At 65.9% G+C, this 27,054-nt stretch overlaps 1 protein-coding gene across 1 annotated transcript; it reads left to right on the top strand.

Annotated features, from left to right (window-relative positions):
• Positions 1-929: 929 nt before the first annotated feature.
• LOC121281491 (vegetative cell wall protein gp1-like) lies at positions 930-26,274 on the top strand (the record flags this gene model as incomplete). The annotated part of the gene is made up of 4 exons (XM_041194436.1): positions 930-1,480; positions 2,627-2,678; positions 3,798-4,169; positions 26,116-26,274. Coding segments are annotated over 4 exons (1,134 nt in total), but the record flags the coding sequence as incomplete, so codon positions are not given.
• Between the last annotated feature and the right edge of the window lie 780 nt (positions 26,275-27,054).

Here is a 27,054-nt window from a genome sequence, read left to right as displayed (position 1 = left end):
GCCCGACCTCGCACAGCCCCCACTCGCCCAGCCCCCACTCGCCCAGCCCCCACTCGCCCAGCCCCCACTCGCCCAGCCCCACCTCGCCCAGCCCCCACTCGCCCAGCCCCCACTCGCACAGCCCCCACTCGCACAGCCCGACCTCGCCCAGCCCCCACTCGCCCAGCCCCCACTCGCCCAGCCCGACCTCGCCCAGCCCCCACTCGCCCAGCCCCCACTCGCACAGCCCGACCTCGCCCAGCCCCCACTCGCACAGCCCCCACTCGCACAGCCCCCACTCGCCCAGCCCCCACTCGCACAGCCCGAACTCGCCCTGCCCCCACTCGCCCAGCCCCCACTCGCCCAGCCCCCACTCGTCCAGCCCCCACTCGCCCAGCCCCCACTCGCACAGCCCCCACTCGCCCAACCCCCACTCGCTCAGCCCCCACTCGCCCAGCCCCCACTTGCACAGCCCGACCTCGCCCAACCCCCACTCGCACAGCCCGACCTCGCCCAGCCCCCACTCGCACAGCCCCCACTCGCCCAGCCCGACCTCGCCCAGCCCGACCTCGCACAGCCCGACCTCGCCCAGCCCCCACTCACACAACCCCCACTCGCCCAGCCCCCACTCGCCCAGCCCCCTCTCACACAGCCCCCACTCGCCCAGCCCCCACTTGTTCAGCCCGACCTCGCCCAGCCCCCACTCGCACAGCCTGACCTCGCCCAGCCCGACCTCGCCCAGCCCCCACTCGCCCAGCCCGACCTCGCACAGCCCGACCTCGCCCAGCCCCCACTCGCACAGCCCGACCTCGCACAGCCCCCACTCGCCCAGCCCCCACTCGCACAGCCCGCATTCGCCCAGCCCGACCTCGCACAGCCCGACCTCGCCCAGCCCGACCTCGCACAGCCCGACCTCGCCCAGCCCGACCTCGCACAGCCCGACCTCGCCCAGCCCGACCTCGCCCAGCCCGACCTCGCCCAGCCCCCACTCGCACAGCCCGACCTCGCCCAGCCCGACCTCGCATAGCCCCCATTCGCCCAGCCCCCACTCGCCCAGCCCGACCTCGCCCAGCCCCCACTCGCACAGCCCCCACTCACCCAGCCCCCACTCGCCCAGCCCCCACTCGCCCAGCCCCCACTCGCCCAGCCCCCACTCACCCAGCCCGACCTCGCCCAGCCCGACCTCGCCCAGCCCCCACTCGCCCAGCCCCCACTCGCCCAGCCCCCACTCGCCCAGGCCGACCTCGCACAGCCCCCACTCGCCCAGCCCCCACTCGCCCAGCCCCCACTCGCCCAGCCCGACCTCGCCCAGCCCGACCTCGCCCAGCCCCCACTCGCCCAGCCCCCACTCGCCGAGCCCGACCTCGCCCAGCCCCCACTCGCCCAGCCCCCACTCGCCCAGCCCGACCTCGCCCAGCCCGACCTCGCCCAGCCCCCACTCGCCCAGCCCCCACTCGCCCAGCCCGACCTCGCCCAGCCCCCACTCGCCCAGCCCCCACTCGCACAGCCCCCACTCGCTCAGCCCGACCTCGCCCAACCCCCACTCGCACAGCCCCCACTCGCACAGCCCGACCTCGCCCAGCCCCCACTCGCCCAGCCCGACCTCGCCCAGCCCCCACTCGCCCAGCCCCCTGTCGCACAGCCCCCACTCGCACAGCCCCCACTCGCCCAGCCCCCACTCGCCCAGCCCCCACTTGCACAGCCCGACCTCGCCCAGCCCCCACTCGCCCAGCCCCCACTCGCCAAGCCCCCACTCGCCCAGCCCCCACTCGCCCAGCCCCCACTCGCCCAGCACCCACTCGCCCAGCCCCCACTCGCACAGCCCCCACTCGCCCAGCCACAACTCACACAGCCCCCACTCGCCCAGCCCCCACTCGCACAGCCCGACCTCGCACAGCCCGACCTCGCCCAGCCCCCTCTCACACAGCCCCCACTCACACAGCCCCCACTCGCACAGCCCCCATTCACCCAGCCCCCACTCGCACAGCCCGACCTCGCACAGCCCGACCTCGCACAGCCCGACCTCGCCCAGCCCGACCTCGCCCAGCCCCCACTCGCCCAGCCCCCACTCGCACAGCCCGACCTCGCACAGCCCCCACTCGCCCAGCCCCCACTCGCACAGCCCCCACTCGCACAGCCCCCACTCGCCCAGCCCCCACTCGCCCAGCCCCCACTCGCACAGCCCCCACTCGCACAGCCCCCACTCGCACAGCCCCCACTCGCCCAGCCCCCACTCGCCCAGCCCCCACTCGCCCAGCCCCCCCTCGCACAGCCCCCACTCGCACAGCCCCCACTCGCCCAGCCCGCCCTCGCCCAGCCCGACCTCGCCCAGCCCCCACTCGCCCAGCCCCCACTCGCACAGCCCCCACTCGCACAGCCCGACCTCGCCCAGCCCGACCTCGCACAGCCCCCACTCGCCCAGCCCCCACTCGCACAGCCCCCACTCGCCCAGCCCCCACTCGCACAGCCCCCACTCGCCCAGCCCCCACTCGCCCAGCCCCCATTCGCACAGCCCCCACTCGCACAGCCCGACCACGCCCAGCCCCCACTCGCACAGCCCCCACTCGCCCAGCCCCCACTCGCCCAGCCCGACCTCGCACAGCCCCCACTCGCACAGCCCCCACTCGCACAGCCCGACCTCGCACAGCCCGACCTCGCCCAACCCCCCCTCGCCCAGGCCGACCTCGCACAGCCGCCACTCGCCCAGCCCCCACTCGCGCAGCCCCCACTCGCCCAGCCCCCACTCGCCCAGCCCCCACTCGCCCAGCCCGACCTCGCACAGCCCCCACTCGCCCAGCCCCCACTCGCCCAGCCCCCACTCGCCCAGCCCCCACTCGCCCAGCCCCACCTCGCCCAGCCCCCACTCACACAGCCCCCACTCGCCCAGCCCCCACTCGCCCAGCCCCCACTCGCACAGCCCCCACTCGCACAGCCCGACCTCGCCCAGCCCCCACTCGCCCAGCCCCCACTCGCCCAGCCCGACCTCGCCCAGCCCCCACTCGCCCAGCCCCCACTCGCTCAGCCCGACCTCGCCCAGCCCCCACTCGCACAGCCCCCACTCGCACAGCCCCCACTCGCACAGCCCCCACTCGCCCAGCCCCCACTCGCCCAGCCCCCACTCGCACAGCCCGAACTCGCCCTGCCCCCACTCGCCCAGCCCCCACTTGCCCAGCCCCCACTCGTCCAGCCCCCACTCGCCCAGCCCCCACTCGCACAGCCCCCACTCGCCGAGCCCCCACTCGCTCAGCCCCCACTCGCCCAGCCCCAACTTGCACAGCCCGACCTCGCCCAACCCCCACTCGCACAGCCCGACCTCGCCCAGCCCCCACTCGCACAGCCCCCACTCGCCCAGCCCGACCTCGCCCAGCCCGACCTCGCACAGCCCGACCTCGCCCAGCCCCCACTCACACAACCCCCACTCGCCCAGCCCCCACTCGCCCAGCCCCCTCTCACACAGCCCCCACTCGCCCAGCCCCCACTCGTTCAGCCCGAACTCGCCCAGCCCCCACTCGCACAGCCTGACCTCGCCCAGCCCGACCTCGCCCAGCCCCCACTCGCCCAGCCCGACCTCGCACAGCCCGACCTCGCCCAGCCCCCACTCGCACAGCCCGACCTCGCACAGCCCCCACTCGCCCAGCCCCCACTCGCACAGCCCGCATTCGCCCAGCCCGACCTCGCACAGCCCGACCTCGCCCAGCCCGACCTCGCACAGCCCGACCTCGCCCAGCCCGACCTCGCACAGCCCGACCTCGCCCAGCCCGACCTCGCCCAGCCCGACCTCGCCCAGCCCCCACTCGCACAGCCCGACCTCGCCCAGCCCGACCTCGCATAGCCCCCATTCGCCCAGCCCCCACTCGCCCAGCCCGACCTCGCCCAGCCCCCACTCGCACAGCCCCCACTCACCCAGCCCCCACTCGCCCAGCCCCCACTCGCCCAGCCCCCACTCGCCCAGCCCCCACTCGCCCAGCCCGACCTCGCACAGCCCGACCTCGCCCAGCCCCCACTCGCCCAGCACCCACTCGCCCAGCCCCCACTCGCCCAGGCCGACCTCGCACAGCCCCCACTCGCCCAGCCCCCACTCGCCCAGCCCCCACTCGCCCAGCCCGACCTCGCCCAGCCCGACCTCGCCCAGCCCCCACTCGCCCAGCCCCCACTCGCCCAGCCCGACCTCGCCCAGCCCCCACTCGCCCAGCCCGACCTCGCCCAGCCCGACCTCGCCCAGCCCCCACTCGCCCAGCCCCCACTCGCCCAGCCCGACCTCACCCAGCCCCCACTCGCCCAGCCCCCACTCGCACAGCCCCCACTCGCTCAGCCCGACCTCGCCCAACCCCCACTCGCACAGCCCCCACTCGCACAGCCCGACCTCGCCCAGCCCCCACTCGCCCAGCCCGACCTCGCCCAGCCCCCACTCGCCCAGCCCCCACTCGCACAGCCCCCACTCGCACAGCCCCCACTCGCCCAGCCCCCACTCGCCCAGCCCCCACTTGCACAGCCCGACCTCGCCCAGCCCCCACTCGCCCAGCCCCCACTCGCCAAGCCCCCACTCGCCCAGCCCCCACTCGCCCAGCCCCCACTCGCCCAGCACCCACTCGCCCAGCCCCCACTCGCACAGCCCCCACTCGCTCAGCCCCCACTCGCCCAGCCCCCACTCGCACAGCCCCCACTCGCACAGCACCCACTCGCACAGCCCCCACTCGCCCAGCCCCCACTCGCACAGCCCGACCTCACACAGCCCGACCTCGCACAGCCCGACCTCGCCCAGCCCGACCTCGCCCAGCCCCCACTCGCCCAGCCCCCACTCGCACAGCCCGACCTCGCACAGCCCCCACTCGCCCAGCCCCCACTCGCACAGCCCCCACTCGCCCAGCCCCCACTCGCCCAGCCCCCACTCGCCCAGCACCCACTCGCCCAGCCCCCACTCGCACAGCCCCCACTCGCTCAGCCCCCACTCGCCCAGCCCCCACTCGCACAGCCCCCACTCGCACAGCCCCCACTCGCACAGCCCCCACTCGCCCAGCCCCCACTCGCGCAGCCCGACCTCGCACAGCCCGACCTCGCACAGCCCGACCTCGCCCAGCCCGACCTCGCCCAGCCCCCACTCGCCCAGCCCCCACTCGCACAGCCCGACCTCGCACAGCCCCCACTCGCCCAGCCCCCACTCGCACAGCCCCCACTCGCCCAGCCCGACCTCGCCCAGCCCGACCTCGCACAGCCCCCACTCGCCAGCCCCCACTCGCACAGCGCGACCTCGCCCAGCCCCAACTCACCCAGCCCCCACTCGCACAGCCCCCACTCGCACAGCCCCCACTCGCCCAGCCCGACCTCGCACAGCCCGACCTCGCCCAGCCCCCACTCGTCCAGCCCCCACTCGCACAGCCCCCACTCGCACAGCCCAACCACGCCCAGCCCCCACTCGCACAGCCCCCACTCGCCCAGCCCCCACTCGCCCAGCCCGACCTCGCACAGCCCCCACTCGCACAGCCCCCACTCGCACAGCCCGACCTCGCACAGCCCCCACTCGCACAGCCCGACCTCGCACAGCACCCACTCGCCCAGCCCGACCTCGCCCAGCCCCCACTCGCACAGCCCCCACTCGCCCAGCCCGACCTCGCACAGCCCCCACTCGCACAGCCCCCCCTCGCCCAGCTCCCACTCGCACAGCCCCCACTCGCACAGCCCGACCTCGCCCAGCCCCCACTCACACAGCCCGACCTCGCACAGCCCCCACTCACACAGCCCCCACTCACACAGCCCCCACTTGCACAGCCCCCACTCGCACAGCCCGACCTCGCCCAGCCCCCACTCGCACAGCCCCCACTCGCACAGCCCCCACTCGCCCAGCCCCCACTCGCACAGCCCGACCTCGCCCAGCCCGACCTCGCACAGCCCGACCTCGCACAGCCCCCACTCGCCCAGCCCCCACTCGCCCAGCCCCCCTCGCACAGCCCCCACTCGCACAGCCCCCACTTGCACAGCCCGGCCTCGCCCATCCCCCACTCGCACAGCCCCCACTCGCCCAGCCCCCACTCGCCCAGCCCCCACTCGCCCAGCCCCCACTCGCCCAGCCCGACCTCGCACAGCCCCCACTCGCCCAGCCCCCACTCGCCCAGCCCCCACTCGCACAGCCCCCACTCGCCCAGCCCCCACTCGCCCAGCCCCCACTCGCACAGCCCCCACTCGCACAGCCCGACCACGCCCAGCCCCCACTCGCACAGCCCCCACTCGCCCAGCCCCCACTCGCCCAGCCCGACCTCGCACAGCCCCCACTCGCACAGCCCCCACTCGCACAGCCCGACCTCGCACAGCCCGACCTCGCCCAACCCCCACTCGCACAGCCCGACCTCGCACAGCCCCCACTCGCCCAGCCCCCACTCGCCCAGCCCCCACTCGCCCAGCCCCCACTCGCCCAGCCCCCACTCGCCCAGCCCCCACTCGCCCAGCCCCACCTCGCCCAGCCCCCACTCACACAGCCCCCACTCACCCAGCCCCCACTCGCCCAGCCCCCACTCGCACAGCCCCCACTCGCACAGCCCGACCTCGCCCAGCCCCCACTCGCCCAGCCCCCACTCGCCCAGCCCGACCTCGCCCAGCCCCCACTCGCCCAGCCCCCACTCGCACAGCCCGACCTCGCCCAGCCCCCACTCGCACAGCCCCCACTCGCACAGCCCCCACTCGCACAGCCCCCACTCGCCCAGCCCCCACTCGCCCAGCCCCCACTCGCACAGCCCGAACTCGCCCTGCCCCCACTCGCCCAGCCCCCACTCGCCCAGCCCCCACTCGTCCAGCCCCCACTCGCCCAGCCCCCACTCGCACAGCCCCCACTCGCCGAGCCCCCACTCGCTCAGCCCCCACTCGCCCAGCCCCAACTTGCACAGCCCGACCTCGCCCAACCCCCACTCGCACAGCCCGACCTCGCCCAGCCCCCACTCGCACAGCCCCCACTCGCCCAGCCCGACCTCGCCCAGCCCGACCTCGCACAGCCTGACCTCGCCCAGCCCCCACTCACACAACCCCCACTCGCCCAGCCCCCACTCGCCCAGCCCCCTCTCACACAGCCCCCACTCGCCCAGCCCCCACTCGTTCAGCCCGAACTCGCCCAGCCCCCACTCGCACAGCCTGACCTCGCCCAGCCCGACCTCGCCCAGCCCCCACTCGCCCAGCCCGACCTCGCACAGCCCGACCTCGCCCAGCCCCCACTCGCACAGCCCGACCTCGCACAGCCCCCACTCGCCCAGCCCCCACTCGCACAGCCCGCATTCGCCCAGCCCGACCTCGCACAGCCCGACCTCTCCCAGCCCGACCTGGCACAGCCCGACCTCGCCCAGCCCGACCTCGCACAGCCCGACCTCGCCCAGCCCGACCTCGCCCAGCCCGACCTCGCCCAGCCCCCACTCGCACAGCCCGACCTCGCCCAGCCCGACCTCGCATAGCCCCCATTCGCCCAGCCCCCACTCGCCCAGCCCAACCTCGCCCAGCCCCCACTCGCACAGCCCCCACTCACCCAGCCCCCACTCGCCCAGCCCCCACTCGCCCAGCCCCCACTCGCCCAGCCCCCACTCGCCCAGCCCGACCTCGCACAGCCCGACCTCGCCCAGCCCCCACTCGCCCAGCACCCACTCGCCCAGCCCCCACTCGCCCAGGCCGACCTCGCACAGCCCCCACTCGCCCAGCCCCCACTCGCCCAGCCCCCACTCGCCCAGCCCCCACTCGCCCAGCCCGACCTCGCCCAGCCCGACCTCGCCCAGCCCCCACTCGCCCAGCCCCCACTCGCCCAGCCCGACCTCGCCCAGCCCCCACTCGCCCAGCCCGACCTCGCCCAGCCCGACCTCGCCCAGCCCCCACTCGCCCAGCCCCCACTCGCCCAGCCCGACCTCGCCCAGCCCCCACTCGCCCAGCCCCCACTCGCACAGCCCCCACTCGCTCAGCCCGACCTCGCCCAACCCCCACTCGCACAGCCCCCACTCGCACAGCCCGACCTCGCCCAGCCCCCACTCGCCCAGCCCGACCTCGCCCAGCCCCCACTCGCCCAGCCCCCACTCGCACAGCCCCCACTCGCACAGCCCCCACTCGCCCAGCCCCCACTCGCCCAGCCCCCACTTGCACAGCCCGACCTCGCCCAGCCCCCACTCGCCCAGCCCCCACTCGCCAAGCCCCCACTCGCCCAGCCCCCACTCGCCCAGCCCCCACTCGCCCAGCACCCTCTCGCCCAGCCCCCACTCGCACAGCCCCCACTCGCTCAGCCCCCACTCGCCCAGCCCCCACTCGCACAGCCCCCACTCGCACAGCACCCACTCGCACAGCCCCCACTCGCCCAGCCCCCACTCGCACAGCCCGACCTCACACAGCCCGACCTCGCACAGCCCGACCTCGCCCAGCCCGACCTCGCCCAGCCCCCACTCGCCCAGCCCCCACTCGCACAGCCCGACCTCGCACAGCCCCCACTCGCCCAGCCCCCACTCGCACAGCCCCCACTCGCCCAGCCCCCACTCGCCCAGCCCCCACTCGCCCAGCACCCACTCGCCCAGCCCCCACTCGCACAGCCCCCACTCGCTCAGCCCCCACTCGCCCAGCCCCCACTCGCACAGCCCCCACTCGCACAGCCCCCACTCGCACAGCCCCCACTCGCCCAGCCCCCACTCGCGCAGCCCGACCTCGCACAGCCCGACCTCGCACAGCCCGACCTCGCCCAGCCCGACCTCGCCCAGCCCCCACTCGCCCAGCCCCCACTCGCACAGCCCGACCTCGCACAGCCCCCACTCGCCCAGCCCCCACTCGCACAGCCCCCACTCGCCCAGCCCGACCTCGCCCAGCCCGACCTCGCACAGCCCCCACTCGCACAGCCCCCCCTCGCCCAGCTCCCACTCGCACAGCCCCCACTCGCACAGCCCGACATCGCACAGCCCCCACTCACACAGCCCGACCTCGCACAGCCCCCACTCACACAGCCCCCACTCACACAGCCCCCACTTGCACAGCCCCCACTCGCACAGCCCGACCTCGCCCAGCCCCCACTCGCACAGCCCCCACTCGCACAGCCCCCACTCGCCCAGCCCCCACTCGCACAGCCCGACCTCGCACAGCCCCCACTCGCACAGCCCCCACTCGCCCAGCCCCCACTCGCCCAGCCCCCACTCGCCCAGCCCGACCTCGCACAGCCCCCACTCGCCCAGCCCCCACTCGCCCAGCCCCCACTCGCCCAGCCCCCACTCGCCCAGCCCGACCTCGCCCAGCCCCCACTCGCACAGCCCGACCTCGCCCAGCCCGACCTCGCATAGCCCCAATTCGCCCAGCCCCCACTCGCCCAGCCCGACCTCGCCCAGCCCGACCTCGCCCAGCCCGACCTCGCCCAGCCCCCACTCGCCCAGCCCCCACTCGCCCAGCCCGACCTCGCCCAGCCCCCACTCGCCCAGCCCCCACTCGCACAGCCCCCACTCGCTCAGCCCGACCTCGCCCAACCCCCACTCGCACAGCCCCCACTCGCACAGCCCGACCTCGCCCAGCCCCCACTCGCCCAGCCCGACCTCGCCCAGCCCCCACTCGCCCAGCCCCCACTCGCACAGCCCCCACTCGCACAGCCCCCACTCGCCCAGCCCCCACTCGCCCAGCCCCCACTTGCACAGCCCGACCTCGCCCAGCCCCCACTCGCCCAGCCCCCACTCGCCCAGCCCCCACTCGCCCAGCCCCCACTCGCCCAGCCCCCACTCGCACATCCCCCACACGCTCAACCCGACCTCGCCCAGCCCCCACTCGCCCAGCCCCCACTCTCCCAGCCCCCACTTGCACAGCCCGACCTCGCCCAGCCCCCACTCGCCCAGCCCCCACTCGCCCAGCCCCCACTCGCCCAGCCCCCACTCGCACATCCCCCACACGCTCAACCCGACCTCGCCCAACCCCCACTCGCACAGCCCCCACTCGCACAGGCCCGACCTCGCCCAGCCCCCACTCGCCCAGCCCGACCTCGCACAGCCCCCACTCGCCCAGCCCCCACTCGCCCAGCCCCCACTCGCCCAGCCCCCACTCGCACAGCCCCCACTCGCACAGCCCGACCTCGCCCAGCCCCCACTCGCCCAGCCCCCACTCGCCCAGCCCCCACTTGCACAGCCCGACCTCGCCCAGCCCCCACTCGCCCAGCGCCCACTCGCCCAGCCCCCACTCGCCCAGCCCCCACTCGCACAGCCCGACCTCGCACAGCCCCCACTCGCCCAGCCCCCTCTCGCACAGCCCGACCTCGCCCAGCCCCCACTCGCACAGCCCCCACTCGCACTGCCCCCACTCGCCCAGCCCCCACTCGCACAGCCCCCACTCGCCCAGCCACAACTCACACAGCCCCCACTCGCCCAGCCCCCACTCGCACAGCCCGACCTCGCACAGCCCGACCTCGCCCAGCCCCCTCTCACACAGCCCCCACTCACACAGCCCCCACTCGCACAGCCCCCACTCACCCAGCCCCCACTCGCACAGCCCGACCTCGCACAGCCCGACCTCTCACAGCCCGACCTCGCCCAGCCCGACCTCGCCCAGCCCCCACTCGCCCAGCCCCCACTCGCACAGCCCGACCTCGCACAGCCCCCACTCGCCCAGCCCCCACTCGCACAGCCCCCACTCGCACAGCCCCCACTCGCACAGCCCCCACTCGCCCAGCCCCCACTCGCCCAGCCCCCACTCGCCCAGCCCCCACTCGCACAGCCCCCACTCGCACAGCCCCCACTCGCCCAGCCCGACCTCGCCCAGCCCGACCTCGCCCAGCCCCCACTCGCCCAGCCCCCACTCGCACAGCCCCCACTCGCACAGCCCGACCTCGCCCAGCCCGACCTCGCACAGCCCCCACTCGCCCAGCCCCCACTCGCACAGCCCCCACTCGCCCAGCCCCCACTCGCACAGCCCCCACTCGCCCAGCCCCCACTCGCACATTCCCCACTCGCCCAGCCCCCACTCGCACAGCCCCCACTCGCACAGCCCGACCTCGCCCAGCCCCCACTCGCCCAGCCCCCACTCGCACAGCCCGACCTCGCCCAGCCCGACCTCGCCCAGCCCCCACTCGCCCAGCCCCCACTCGCACAGCGCGACCTCGCCCAGCCCCAACTCACCCAGCCCCCACTCGCACAGCCCCCACTCGCACAGCCCCCACTCGCCCAGCCCGACCTCGCACAGCCCGACCTCGCCCAGCCCCCACTCGCCCAGCCCCCACTCGCACAGCCCCCACTCGCACAGCCCGACCACGCCCAGCCCCCACTCGCACAGCCCCCACTCGCCCAGCCCCCACTCGCCCAGCCCGACCTCGCACAGCCCCCACTCGCACAGCCCCCACTCGCACAGCCCGACCTCGCACAGCCCGACCTCGCCCAACCCCCACTCGCACAGCCCGACCTCGCACAGCCCCCACTCGCCCAGCCCCCACTCGCCCAGCCCCCACTCGCCCAGCCCCCACTCGCCCAGCCCCCACTCGCCCAGCCCCACCTCGCCCAGCCCCCACTCGCCCAGCCCCCACTCGCACAGCCCCCACTCGCACAGCCCGACCTCGCCCAGCCCCCACTCGCCCAGCCCCCACTCGCACAGCCCGACCTCGCCCAGCCCCCACTCGCCCAGCCCCCACTCGCCCAGCCCCCACTCGCCCAGCCCCACCACGCCCAGCCCCCACACGCCCAGCCCCCACTCGCACAGCCCCCACTCGCCCAGCCCGACCTCGCCCAGCCCCCACTCGCCCAGCCCCCACTCGCACAGCCCGACCTCGCCCAGCCCCCACTCGCACAGCCCCCACTCGCACAGCCCCCACTCGCACAGCCCCCACTCGCCCAGCCCCCACTCGCCCAGCCCCCACTCGCACAGCCCGAACTCGCCCTGCCCCCACTCGCCCAGCCCCCACTCGCCCAGCCCCCACTCGTCCAGCTCCCACTCGCCCAGCCCCCACTCGCACAGCCCCCACTCGCCCAGCCCCCACTCGCTCAGCCCCCACTCGCCCAGCCCCCACTTGCACAGCCCGACCTCGCCCAACCCCCACTCGCACAGCCCGACCTCGCCCAGCCCCCACTCGCACAGCCCCCACTCGCCCAGCCCGACCTCGCCCAGCCCGACCTCGCACAGCCCGACCTCGCCCAGCCCCCACTCACACAACCCCCACTCGCCCAGCCCCCACTCGCCCAGCCCCCTCTCACACAGCCCCCACTCGCCCAGCCCCCACTCGTTCAGCCCGACCTCGCCCAGCCCCCACTCGCACAGCCTGACCTCGCCCAGCCCGACCTCGCCCAGCCCCCACTCGCCCAGCCCGACCTCGCACAGCCCGACCTCGCCCAGCCCCCACTCGCACAGCCCGACCTCGCACAGCCCCCACTCGCCCAGCCCCCACTCGCACAGCCCGCATTCGCCCAGCCCGACCTCGCACAGCCCGACCTCGCCCAGCCCGACCTCGCACAGCCCGACCTCGCCCAGCCCGACCTCGCCCAGCCCGACCTCGCCCAGCCCCCACTCGCACAGCCCGACCTCGCCCAGCCCGACCTCGCTTAGCCCCCATTCGCCCAGCCCCCACTCGCCCAGCCCGACCTCGCCCAGCCCCCACTCGCACAGCCCCCACTCACCCAGCCCCCACTCGCCCAGCCCCCACTCGCCCAGCCCCCACTCGCCCAGCCCCCACTCGCCCAGCCCGACCTCGCCCAGCCCGACCTCGCCCAGCCCCCACTCGCCCAGCCCCCACTCGCCCAGCCCCCACTCGCCCAGGCCGACCTCGCACAGCCCCCACTCGCCCAGCCCCCACTCGCCCAGCCCCCACTCGCCCAGCCCGACCTCGCCCAGCCCGACCTCGCCCAGCCACCACTCGCCCAGCCCCCACTCGCCCAGCCCGACCTCGCCCAGCCCCCACTCGCCCAGCCCACACTCGCCCTGCCCGACCTCGCCCAGCCCGACCTCGCCCAGCCCCCACTCGCCCAGCCACCACTCGCCCAGCCCGACCTCGCCCAGCCCCCACTCGCCCAGCCCCCACTCGCACAGCCCCCACTCGCTCAGCCCGACCTCGCCCAACCCCCACTCGCACAGCCCCCACTCGCACAGCCCGACCTCGCCCAGCCCCCACTCGCCCAGCCCGACCTCGCCCAGCCCCCACTCGCCCAGCCCCCACTCGCACAGCCCCCACTCGCACAGCCCCCACTCGCCCAGACCCCACTCGCCCAGCCCCCACTTGCACAGCCCCCACTCGCACAGCCCCCACTCGCACAGCCCCCACTCGCCCAGCCCCCACTCGCACAGCCCGACCTCGCACAGCCCGACCTCGCACAGCCCGACCTCGCCCAGCCCGACCTCGCCCAGCCCCCACTCGCCCAGCCCCCACTCGCACAGCCCGAACTCGCACAGCCCCCACTCGCCCAGCCCCCACTCGCACAGCCCCCACTCGCACAGCCCGACCTCGCCCAGCCCGACCTCGCCCAGCCTCCACTCGCCCAGCCCCCACTCGCACAGCCCGCCCTCGCACAGCCCCCACTCGCCCAACCCCCACTCGCACAGCCCCCACTCGCACAGCCCCCACTCGCACAGCCCCCACTCGCCCAGCCCCCACTCGCACAGCCCCCACTCGCCCAGCCCCCACTCGCCCAGCCCCCACTCGCACAGCCCGACCTCGCCCAGCCCCCACTCGCACAGCCCGACCTCGCCCAGCCCCCACTCGCACAGCCCGACCTCGCCCAGCCCCCACTCGCACAGCCCGACCTCGCCCAGCCCCCACTCGCACAGCCCGACCTCGCCCAGCCCCCACTCGCACAGCCCGACCTCGCCCAGCCCCCACTCGCACAGCCCGACCTCGCCCAGCCCCCACTCGCCCAGCCCGACCTCGCCCAGCCCCCACTCGCCCAGCCCGACTTCGCCCAGCCCCCACTCGCACAGCCCCCACTCGCACAGCCCCCACTCGCCCAGCCCGACCTCGCACAGCCCGACTTCGCCCAGCCCCCACTCGCCCAGCCCCCACTCGCACAGCCCCCACTCGCACAGCCCCCACTCGCCCAGCCCCCACTCGCACAGCCCGACCTCGCCCAGCCCCCACTCGCCCAGCCCCCACTCGCACAGCCCCCACTGGCACAGCCCCCACTCTCCCAGCCCCCACTCGCACAGCCCCCACTGGCACAGCCCCCACTCGCACAGCCCCCACTCGCACAGCCCGACCTCGCCCAGCCCCACTCGTCCAGCCCCCACTCGCACAGCCCCCACTCGCACAGCCCCCACTCGCACAGCCCCCACTCGCCCAGCCCCCACTCGCCCAGCCCGACCTCGCCCAGCCCCCACTCGCACAGCCCCCACTCGCACAGCCCCCACTCGCACAGCCCCCACTCGCCCAGCCCCCACTCGCCCAGCCCGACCTCGCACAGCCCCCACTCGCACAGCCCCCACTCGCACAGCCCGACCTCGTACAGCCCCCACTCGCACAGCCCCCACTCGCACAGCCCGACCTCGCACAGCCCCCACTCGCACAGCCCGACCTCGCACAGCCCCCACTCGCACAGCCCGACCTCGCACAGCCCCCACTCGCACAGCCCGACCTCGTACAGCCCCCACTCGCACAGCCCGACCTCGCACAGCCCCCACTCGCACAGCCCCCACTCGCACAGCCCGACCTCGCACAGCCCCCACTCGCACAGCCCGACCTCGCACAGCCCCCACTCGCCCAGCCCGACCTCGCCCAGCCCCCACTCGCACAGCCCCCACTCGCACAGCCCCCACTCGCCCAGCCCCCACTCGCACAGCCCCCACTCGCACAGCCCCCACTCGCCCAGCCCCCACTCGCCCAGCCCCCACTCGCACAGCCCGACCTCGCCCAGCCCCCACTCGCCCAGCCCCCACTCGCCCAGCCCCCACTCGCACAGCCCCCACTCGCACAGCCCCCACTCGCACAGCCCCCACTCGCCCAGCCCGACCTCGCACAGCCCCCACTCGCACAGCCCCCACTCGCACAGCCCCCACTCGCCCAGCCCCCACTCGCACAGCCCGACCTCGCACAGCCCGACCTCGCACAGCCCGACCTCGCCCAGCCCGACCTCGCCCAGCCCCCACTCGCCCAGCCCCCACTCGCACAGCCCGAACTCGCACAGCCCCCACTCGCCCAGCCCCCACTCGCACAGCCCCCACTCGCCCAGCCCGACCTCGCCCAGCCCGACCTCGCCCAGCCTCCACTCGCCCAGCCCCCACTCGCACAGCCCGCCCTCGCACAGCCCCCACTCGCCCAACCCCCACTCGCACAGCCCCCACTCGCACAGCCCCCACTCGCACAGCCCCCACTCGCCCAGCCCCCACTCGCACAGCCCCCACTCGCCCAGCCCCCACTCGCCCAGCCCCCACTCGCACAGCCCGACCTCGCCCAGCCCCCACTCGCACAGCCCGACCTCGCCCAGCCCCCACTCGCACAGCCCGACCTCGCCCAGCCCCCACTCGCACAGCCCGACCTCGCCCAGCCCCCACTCGCACAGCCCGACCTCGCCCAGCCCCCACTCGCACAGCCCGACCTCGCCCAGCCCCCACTCGCACAGCCCGTCCTCGCCCAGCCCCCACTCGCCCAGCCCGACCTCGCCCAGCCCCCACTCGCCCAGCCCGACTTCGCCCAGCCCCCACTCGCACAGCCCCCACTCGCACAGCCCCCACTCGCCCAGCCCGACCTCGCACAGCCCGACTTCGCCCAGCCCCCACTCGCCCAGCCCCCACTCGCACAGCCCCCACTCGCACAGCCCCCACTCGCACAGCCCCCACTCGCCCAGCCCCCACTCGCACAGCCCGACCTCGCCCAGCCCCCACTCGCCCAGCCCCCACTCGCACAGCCCCCACTGGCACAGCCCCCACTCTCCCAGCCCCCACTCGCACAGCCCCCACTGGCACAGCCCCCACTCGCACAGCCCCCACTCGCACAGCCCGACCTCGCCCAGCCCCACTCGTCCAGCCCCCACTCGCACAGCCCCCACTCGCACAGCCCCCACTCGCACAGCCCCCACTCGCCCAGCCCCCACTCGCCCAGCCCGACCTCGCCCAGCCCCCACTCGCACAGCCCCCACTCGCACAGCCCCCACTCGCACAGCCCCCACTCGCCCAGCCCCCACTCGCCCAGCCCGACCTCGCACAGCCCCCACTCGCACAGCCCCCACTCGCACAGCCCGACCTCGTACAGCCCCCACTCGCACAGCCCCCACTCGCACAGCCCGACCTCGCACAGCCCCCACTCGCACAGCCCGACCTCGCACAGCCCCCACTCGCACAGCCCGACCTCGCACAGCCCCCACTCGCACAGCCCGACCTCGTACAGCCCCCACTCGCACAGCCCGACCTCGCACAGCCCCCACTCGCACAGCCCCCACTCGCACAGCCCGACCTCGCACAGCCCCCACTCGCACAGCCCGACCTCGCACAGCCCCCACTCGCCCAGCCCGACCTCGCCCAGCCCCCACTCGCACAGCCCCCACTCGCACAGCCCCCACTCGCCCAGCCCCCACTCGCACAGCCCCCACTCGCACAGCCCCCACTCGCCCAGCCCCCACTCGCCCAGCCCCCACTCGCACAGCCCGACCTCGCACAGCCCCCACTCGCCCAGCCCCCACTCGCCCAGCCCCCACTCGCACAGCCCCCACTCGCACAGCCCCCACTCGCACAGCCCCCACTCGCCCAGCCCGACCTCGCACAGCCCCCACTCGCCCAGCCCGACCTCGCACAGCCCCCACTCGCCCAGCCCGACCTCGCACAGCCCCCACTCGCCCAGCCCGACCTCGCACAGCCCCCACTCGCCCAGCCCGACCTCGCACAGCCCGACCTCGCCCAGACCCCACTCGCCCAGCCCGACCTCGCACAGCCCCCACTCGCCCAGCCCGACCTCGCACAGCACCCACTCGCCCAGCCCCCACTCGCACAGCCCCCATTCACACAGCCCCAACTCGCCGAGCCCCCACTCGCCCAGCCCCCACTCGCCCAGCCCGACCTCGCCCAGCCCCACTCGCCCAGCCCCCACTCGCACAGCCCCCACTCACACAGCCCCCAGTCACACAGCCCGACCTCGCACAGCCCCCACTCGCCCAGCCCCCACTCGCCCAGCCCGACCTCGCCCAGCCCCCACTCGCCCAGCCCCCACTCGCACAGCCCCCACTCGCACAGCCCCCACTCACACAGCCCCCACTCGCCCAGCCCCCACTCGCCCAGCCCCCACTCGCCCAGCCCCCACTCGCCCAGCCCGACCTCGCCCAGCCCGACCTCGCCCAGCCCGACCTCGCACAGCCCCCACTCGCACATCCCGACCTCGCCCAGCCCCCACTCGCCCAGCCCCCACTCGCCCAGCCCCCACTCGCCCAGCCCCCACTCGCACAGCCCCCACTCGCACAGCCCCCACTTGCCCAGCCCCCACTCGCCCAGACCCCACTCGCACATCCCGACCTCGCCCAGCCCCCACTCGCCCAGCCCCCACTCGCCCAGCCCCCACTCGCCCAGCCCCCACTCGCACAGCCCCCACTCGCACAGCCCGACCTCGCCCAGCCCGACCTCGCCCAGCCCCCACTCGCACATCCCGACCTCGCCCAGCCCCCACTCGCCCAGCCCCCACTCGCACAGCCCGACCTCGCCCAGCCCCCACTCGCACAGCCCCCACTCGCCCAGCCCCCACTCGCACAGCCCCCACTCGCCCAGCCCCCACTCGCCCAGCCCCCACTCGCACAGCCCCCACTCGCCCAGCCCCCACTCGCCCAGCCCGACCTCGCACAGCCCGCCCTAGCCCAGCCCAACTTCGTCCAGTCTGCCCTGGTCCATCCCTTCTCCGCTGCCCACCCTTGCCCAGCCCGCTCTCCGCCCAGCCCACCCTCGCCCAGCCCTCCACCATAGCAACAATCCTGGCCTACGTTTCTATGTCTTCCATAAAAACTTGAATATATCTGTAAGTAATAGGTGGCTGTAATCAGCTTTCCATGGCAAGAGTCATTGAGCAGGAGACACTCCAGCACATAAGAGAGGGTGAGCAATATCCAAATATGTTACTCCAGGCTTTCATTACCTTGTTGACCAGTGCTACCCAAACTGTGGGTCACGGCGCCCAAGGGTTGTGATATCTGACACAGCAATTGCTGCTGCACAGCCTTGTCTGTTTTTGGACAGCTGGAAGGCCCCTTTAAATGCTTGTGTTTTCCTGTTGGTGGGCGTGGCCTGATGGACTGCTCTTGAGGCTCGATTGCTGCTGCAAAAAAAGCCTGTGTAAAAGTGGGTGCTCTTTTTTTGGAGGAACCATGTATGTTCTTTGACAACCACACCCCCACCCAACACTCAACCCCTGTTTCCCCCCCCCACCCACCCCTCAGTCAAGAACTAAAGCCCCACCCACCTCAACAACTGAAGCCTCCCCCAACCATCCACCCCACATCTCCCCACACTCAACTACTTTTATACTCCCAAATCTTCTTTCTGGGGTCACATGGAGTTGGGGGCACTAAAATGGAGTCACACAGGGAAAAGGTTTTGGAAGCATTGGTGTAGAGATGTACAGGTTCAAAATGGAGTAAGTATGACTGAGAGTGTACAGAGTAAGGGAAGCCCAAGAGAAACAGGGAATGAGCATTCACAGGAACTGATCTTACCTGTCAGGTATGATGCACTCACTACCTGTGAGGATATGGATAAAGACAGGAGGCTGTCCAAATGGAGGAGGACCTTAACTGTCACGTGGCAAACATAGAGGATTCAATAAGTAGGGGCACAGCTGGCATCCTTTGTAAGTAGGATTGTCTGCCTCATGCCAGAGTGAAGGACATTACTAATTGACTAATTGACTTGAAAGGATATTGGAGAGGGAGAGGAAGGAGCCAGTCCTGGTCCATGTTTGGTCCAACAACATTGGGAAGAGGTCCTACTTGGAGAGTATTGGTAACTAGGGACTAACTTGAAGGAGAGGACCATAAGGTTTATAACCTCTGGATTATTACTCAAGCCATGGGCACATTTGTAAGGGTAAGCAGGTAAGGGAGGTGAACAAATGGCTAAAGGAGTGATGTGGAAAAGAGAGGTTCCATTTCATGGGACACTAGCACTAGGACAAGAAGGGACTGTATTGTTGGAATGGGCTCCACCTGAACTGCAAACCAGGGTCCTAGCTGAAAGGATAAGGGGGCAGTTACAAGTCCTTTAAAGTCGTGAATTTTGGGGGAAGGTTCAGAAGGAAGATGCAATATTATCAATAGTTCCAAAATAAAAAGAAGAGAGCAGAGCAGCAGTCAGGCATTGTGGAATAAACACTGGAAATACTCAAGGCATCTGGGTGGAGAGAAACAGAGTTAACATTTCAGGTCGAGATGACCTTTCAGTCTGATGAACGATCACCAACCTGAAGTGTGAACTCAGTTTCTCTCTCCACTGAGGCTGCCTTGCCCGCTGAGTGTTGCCAGCAGTTTTTGTTTTTATTTCAGGTTTCCAGCATTTGCAGTATTTCATCCTTGTAGTATTCAGAAACTGCTTTAGGAATGCAGATAAAAAGAGAACAAAAAAACCCAAAATGATTAGATCAGGAAAGAGAAATTTCCCAGAAGGAAAAAATGGTAAAAACTGGGGAATAAGAATACTGGTCCAAACTAATCTTGTTTACCTTAAAATGGTTAAAAAAAAGTCAGACTAAAACAATAGAGCAGCAGAGCAGGTTAGGACATATGACAAACATAAAAAAAAATTATACAAACACAGAGTGGATTAGGAACAAATTGAAAGAATTGCAGATGCAAATTCAACATGGCAGCCATTACTGAGAAAAGCTCCAAGATGGTCAGGAGTGAGAACTAAATAGATCAGGTTATAAAGGTCTACAGGAAAAATAGGGAGATGGTAAAGGGAGATGAGAAGCCTTGGTGATTAATGATGAGATCACCATGATGGTTTGAGAGGATATATTGTGAGATAAACAGAAGGCGGAGACTTCATGGGTAGAATTTTCTGCTTGGTGGGTGGGTGGGCCCGAGCCAGTCTCCGGTGGGCGGGGAGCCTATCCCTGCTGGAGAAGCGGGCCCCGCCACCAATTTGCGTGGGCAGGCCAATTAAGGCCTGCTCAGCATGACGTCCGCCGGGAAACACCAAGAGCTCCTGTTCCAGGCAGGGGTGGTGGGGGGATTTCCCAAAAGTGAGAGTGTGCTCTTTCATGCATGCACACGAAAGAGCACACATTTCCCTGAGGCAAAGTGCTGCCTCAGGGAGATCGCTGACAGTTTTAAAAATATTAAAAATCGAAGAAAAGAAATTCCTTAACATGTCCCCCTCATGTGACAATGTCACATGAGATGGGACGTGTTCATAATTTACATAATAAGTTTATTAAACTTTTTTAAACCCTGCATGAAACCTCATCCCGCCGGTGGATGAGGTTTCATGTTTTTTCACAAGCCCGCCTGGGCTCCTAGCCTGCCTGCCAACTTAAGGTTGGATGGGTAGGTCCTTTAGTTGTTTAAATGATCTTGTCAATGGCCTCAGTTGGCCACTGACAGGTTGGCAGGCCCGCAGCTGATTTGGCTGTGCCCCCGCCTTCCTGAAAATTGAAATGGGGCGGAATGATGTCAAAGGATCCCCCCGATGTCATCCCACATCATTTTACGCGTCGGAGAGCGGGCCCCGCACCCTGCTCACCGACAGCAAATTCACCCATGGATAGAATGAAGAAACAGAATAGGATTTAAGGCTGCAGAGGGAGTTCTGCATAGGCCCCCTGCTGAAAGTTATGAAGTTGTAGATTGTATAAGTGCAGAGATGAGAGAAGTGTGTAGTAATAGCCGAGTGGAATTTTAACATATGTAGAGATGGGAAATGCAAGCCAGCACATGTCAGAAATATCAGCCATATAAATACGGCTACAAGAGCAGGTCAGAGGCTGGGAATTCTGCAGAAAGTAAATCACCTCCTGACTCCCCAAAGCTTGTCCACCATCTACAAGGCACATGTCAGGAATTTAATGGAATACTCTCCATTTGTCTGGATGAATGCAGCTCCAGCGACACCCAGGATGTTCGACACCACCCAGGACAAAGCAGTCCGCTCGATTGGCACCATAGCCACCACCTTCAACACCCACTCCGCCCACCACCGACGCATAGTGGCAACAGTGTGTACCAAGTACAAGATGCACTGCAGTACCTTGCCAAGGCTGCTTACACAGTACCTTCCAATCTCACGACCACCACCACCTAGAAGGACAAGGGTAGCAGATAGATGGGAACACCACCACCTGGAAGTTTCCTTCCAAATCACTCACCATCCTGACTTGGAAATATATTGCCGTTCCTTCACCGTCACTGGGTCAAGATCCTGGAACTCCCTCCCTAACAGCACTGTGGGGGTACCTACACCACATGGACTGCAGCAGCTCAAGAAGGCAGCTCAGTACTGTTTCGTATGCTGTTTTCATGGCCTATCTTATTTGGAGGGACTGTAGTCTGACTCAGGTAGTTATTTCAAACTGGTTTATTAACACTATATTTAGGATGGGTTACAGAGTAGGTATGTCTCTCCTGAGTGCAGAGCATTCAACCTTCTCTCCTGAGTGTCAAGCACATGATTGCTGATGTCATTGTTACATCATGATCTTAATCACTCAATACCACGGCTATTCTATTAATCCACTTTACTACAGCCACCACCTTCTCAAGGGCATTTAGGGATAGGCAATAAATGCTGGCCTAGCCAGTGACGCCAACATCCCATGAATAAATAAAAAAAACTCAGACACAGGATTAAGCCATTTAGATTCTCAAGCCTGTTCTGCCATTCAATAAGATCATTACTGATCTCCATGTCTCTCTTTGTCCTATATCGCCATACCCTTTAAAATCTTTGGATAACAAAAGCCCACTAATCTCAGGTTTAAATTTAATAATCGATCCAGCATCAGTTCCCATTTGTGGAAGAGGGTGTTAAACTGTTACCACCCTTTACATGTAGAACTGTTTCTCAATTTCATTGAAAATCCTAACTCACGCCCCAAACACAGCATTTCCCATTTTTGCGTGGGCGGGACACGTTTTACACATGTGTGTTTTAGGGATGAAGCTGACCATTTGGATCTGTAGCTGGCCTCACTCTAGTCAGATTTTGGTGGCCTGGATGTGTGGAACCCAGAGTGCAAAGTAGACCTGGTAACACCAGCTCTGAACTTGGCATATTTCTATGAATAGCCAGGGATCCCCTATGGAGAGGTAGGGTATCCCTGTGGAATTTTCCTTAAAATTTTATTCACAGCCCCAGAAGTGGCAAAAAAACAAATTCCAACTGTCTTCCCTTAACCCAGGGGAGTAGGAGGGTGGGGGTCCTAGTCTTGCAGGGCAAGTGTTGTTGCCCCTACTGACTCATATGCCCAAGTGCCAGGAAGGACATTGTGCTAGAGGAGGGCCTCGCGCAAAGGAACATAGAGGATGGGCAAGGCATCCTCGCACACAGAGACCAGTTACCGTGAGTGGTCAAAGTGGTCAGAGAAGGGCAGAGGGTTAGGAGGAAGCGGCTGCTGCTTGCACACCAGGAAGGAGGAGGAGGAGAGGCAGAACAATCAGCTACTACCCTGTGGGAAGGGCATAGAGACCAAGGTCATCCTACCTCAATATGACGGACAATCTGTGCCAAAGGCGACTGAGGCTAAACCATGAGGTGGTGACAGACGTATGTCACATGGTCCAGTAGCAACAGGAGCCACACTCCATTGACCCCCATACCCTGTCAGTGGCTGTGAAGGTAACCATCACACTGAACGTCTATACTTTAGGATCTTTCCGGGGATAATCAGGAGACCTGTCTGGTATATAGCAACGTAGAAACATAGGAACAGGAAAAGGCCATTCAGCCTATTGAGCTTGCTCTGCCATTCAGTATGATCATGGTGATCATCCACTTCAATACCTTTTTCTCTACTCTATCCATATATCCCTTTACATTATTGGTATTTAGAAATCTGTCAACCTTTATTTAAAACAAAAGTCAATGACTGAGCCCTCTGGGCTAGAGAATTCCAAAGGTTCACAACCCTCTGAGTAAAGAAATTTCTCCTCATCTCGGGCCTCAGTGGCTTCCCCCTTATTTTGAAATTGTGTCCCCTGGTTCTAGACTCCCCAACCAGGGGAAACATCTCACCTGCACCTACCCTGTCTATTCCTTTATGTATTTTGTATGTTTTAATGAGATCACTTCTCATTTTTCAAAACCCTATCTCTCTTCATGGGACAGTCCCATCCTGGGAACAGATCTGGTGAACCTTCGTTGCACTCCCTCTATAGCAATAATGTCCTTCCTATGGTAAGGGGCCCAAAACTGCACACAGTACTCCAGGTGCGGTCTAACCAAGGTTCTATAAAATTGAAGCTAGACTTCACTACTCCTGTACTCAAATCCTCTTGTGATAAAGATTAACATAGTATTTAGTAATACTAATATACTAACATAGTAATTAGTAATACTAATATACTAACATGGTAATTAGTAATACTAATATACTTACATAGTAATTACTAATATGAATTAGCCTTCCTAATTGCTTGCTGTGCCTGCATGTTAGCTTTCAGTGACATATTTACAACACCCAGGTCCCTTTGTGCATCTACACTTTCTAATCTCTCACCATTAGGAAATTCTTTGCACATCTGTTCCTCCTACCAAAATGAATAACCTCACATTTTTCCACATTATATTCCATCTGCCATGTCCTTGCCCACTCACTAAGTTTGTCCAAATCCCCTTGAAACCGCTTTGCATCTTCCTCACAACATAATCCTGCCTAGCTTTGTGTCATCCGTGAACTTGGAAATATCACATTTGATCTCCACGTCCAAATCATTGATATATATTGTGAACAGCTAAGGCTCAAGTGCTGATCCTTGTGGTACCTCACTAGTCACAGTCTGCCAACGCGAGAATGACCTGTTTATTCTTACTCTCTGTTTTCTGCCTGTTAGCCAATCCTTAATCCATGCCAGTATATTACCTCCTATCCCATGTGCTTTAATTTTGCTAACCAATCTCTTGTGGGGGACTTTATCAAAAGCCTCGTGAAACTCCAAGGGCAAAGTTTTATGTCCCGTAGGCAGGTGCCCACCCAACCCTATCGGGCGTAAAATAGTGCACGATGGCGGCCTGATGCCTTCACACACTCATGCGATATTTCAGTCGGCGGTGCACGCAAGAATCAACAGCGCACCTGCCAACAATTTTGAGGCCTATTAAGGCCATTAAAGTATTAATTAGCAGTGATTTTTCGCTGCCTGTCCAATGTTACAGCTGATGGGCGGGCAAATCGACCAGGCGGCCTTTACATTTTTGAGAAAACCTCATCCACGGGCGGGATGAGGTTTCCAACATTAATTTAAAAAAAAATGTTTCGTCATAATTTTTATTATGTTTATGTTCATGTCAGTGAGTCCTATATGGGGACATCTTTTTCAGATTTCCAAAATCTTTATTTTTGATTTTAAAATTCTTCAGCTTCCTGAGGCTGAACTCCCAGCCTTCAGGGAGTTTTCAGTGTGCGCTGCCCCGCGCATGCGCAGACTTTTGCGCTCCCCCTTCCCCAGCCCCCAGCACAGCAGCGCTGAGCTTCTCAGTGCGCGTTTCACACTGGCTGCCCATTAATTGGCCAGCCAACATAAATCGCGGTCGGGGGCTGACAGTGGGAGGCAGGCCCTTTCCCAGCCACTCCTGGGCCCGCCCGCCCTTTCCCAGCCACTCCTGGGCCCGCCCGCCCTTTCCCAGCCACTCCTGGGCCCGCCCACCCTTTCCCAGCCACTCCTGGGCCCGCCCGCCCTTTCCCAGCCACTCCTGGGCCCGCCCGCCCTTTCCCAGCCACTCCTGAGCCCGCCCGCCCTTTCCCAGCCACTCCTGGGCCTGCCCGCCCTTCCCAGCCACTCCTGGGCCTGCCCGCCCAACGACCTGAAAATCCTGCCCCAAGTATACTACCTCCACTGGCTTCCCTTTATCAATTTTGCTAGTAACATCCTCAAAAATTCTAACAAGTTTGTCAAACATGATTTCCCATTCGGAAATCCATGCTGACTATGTCCAGTCAGATCATTATTATATCCAAGTGTCCATTCATCACATCCTTTATAATAGATTCTAGCATTTTCCCTACTACTGATGTAAGTCTAACAGGTTTGCAGTTCCCGGATTTCTCTCTCCCTCCCTTCTCAAACAGTGAGATGGCATTTGTTATCCTCCAACCTGCAGGAACTATTCCAGAATCTATAGAAGTTTGGAAAATGATCACCAAAGCATCAACTATCTCTATAGCAACCTCTTTCAACACTCTGGAATGCAGAATATCAGGTCCCAGGGACTTATCAACTTTCAGTCCCATTAATTTCTCCAGTACAACCTTCTTACTAATATAAATTTCCTTCAACTCCTCATTCTCCCTAGTCCCTTGGATCTCTAAATCTAGGAAATTTCTTGCATCTTCCTCACTGAAAGCAGATATAAAGTAATCATTTAGCTTCTCTGCCATTTCTCTATTCCCCATTATGAATTCTCCTGACTCCGCCTGTAATGGACTCACATTTGTCTTAGCCAAATGCTTCCTTTTTATGTACCTATAGAAGCTTTTACTAAATGTTGTCATACCCCAGGCAGCAGCACACAGCTGCGTTAAGGCTGTAACTGATGCCCTGTTTGGGATCAAACTAATTTCCCTATAGCTTGGGCATCTCAGACACAGAGAGCCACTGTCTTTGCCCAGTTAGCAGGCTTCCCTCAGGTGCAGGGTGTCATTGGTTGCACCCATGTTGCCATAAAGGCCCCAACTCAACATGGGGATACTTTTGTCAACCAGAAGTCCTTCCACTCAATCCATGCTAAGCAGTTTGTGACCACCACAAGGTCATGTGTGTACAAGGTTCCCTGGCAGCTGCCACAACTCCTTCATACTGAGAATTTCACAACTCCCTCAGTTATTTCAGACCTGACGCAGATCCATGGTTGGCTTCTAGGGGACAAGGGCAACCCCTTAAGAACTTGGATAGTGACCCCTTTAGGAGCCCACAAATGGAGGCAGAGCAGCAGCCATATCATCATCAGGAGTACAGGCAATTGTCATTTTAAAGATGCACCTCAGATGCCTTGAGCACTCAGGTGGAGCTCTGCAATATGCCCCGGCAAGGGTATCAAGAATAGCATTTGTGCATGCTGCACAACATTGCACAGTGGAGGGGCAAACAAATTGATGTGGACGACACCATTGCCAGAGTTCTAAACTCTGAGGAGGAGGAAGAGGAGGAAGCACCTGGCCACTGGAAGATTGTGAAGTGGATGAGGATGAAGAGGCCGTCAGTGGTAGAACAGCTGGGAGGCATGGCCATGTAGCCAGGGCTGACTCTGTGAAGGACCAGACCATCACCAGACCTGCCCTTGTGCAAAATAGATTCTCATAAGGTCCTCCCATATTACAATTGCCATCAGTCAGTCTCTGGTGACATACTTCCACTTAAGGAACCTTTTATATTGATTCAAAGGACTGCCCATGCCCCTCACCAACATAACCTATGCCTCATCATATAGCAAACAAAGACAGTAATAAGTCATTCACAACCCAGGTTGCTCACATGAATCCAATGACTGAAACTGAGAAGCCCATGCCACCAACTTGTGCATAATCAAACAATGGGTTCCACCAGGGTCACTCAGCTCCTGACCTCATTACAGGCTTTGTTCAAACATGGACAAAAGAGCTGAACTCCTGAGGTGAGGTGAGAGTGATTGCCCTTGACACCAAGGCCGCATTTGACCAAGCGTGACATCAAGGAGCATTGGCAAAACTGGAGTTAATAGGAATCAGGGGGGAAACTCTCCACTGGTTGGAGTCATACCCAGCCCAAAAGAAGATGATTGTGGTTGTTGGAGGTCAGTCATCTCAGTCCCAGGACATCACAGCAGGAGTTCCTCAGGGTAGTGTCCTAGGCCCAACCATCTTCGGCTGCTTCATCAATGACCTTCCTACCATTATAAGGTCAGAATTGGGGATGTTCGCTGATGATTGCCCAATGTTCATCACCAGGCCATATCCAAATGCAGCAAGACCTGGAATTATCCAGGCTTGGGCTGACAAGTGGCAAGCAACATTCACACCACACAAGTGCTGAGAGT

This window comes from Carcharodon carcharias, chromosome 8, assembly GCF_017639515.1.
Source record: "Carcharodon carcharias isolate sCarCar2 chromosome 8, sCarCar2.pri, whole genome shotgun sequence".
In the NCBI taxonomy this organism is placed as follows: Eukaryota; Metazoa; Chordata; class Chondrichthyes; order Lamniformes; family Lamnidae; genus Carcharodon; species Carcharodon carcharias.
The sequence above is the reverse complement of the archived record's forward strand: the minus strand, read 5'-3'. Positions and strand labels throughout refer to the sequence as shown.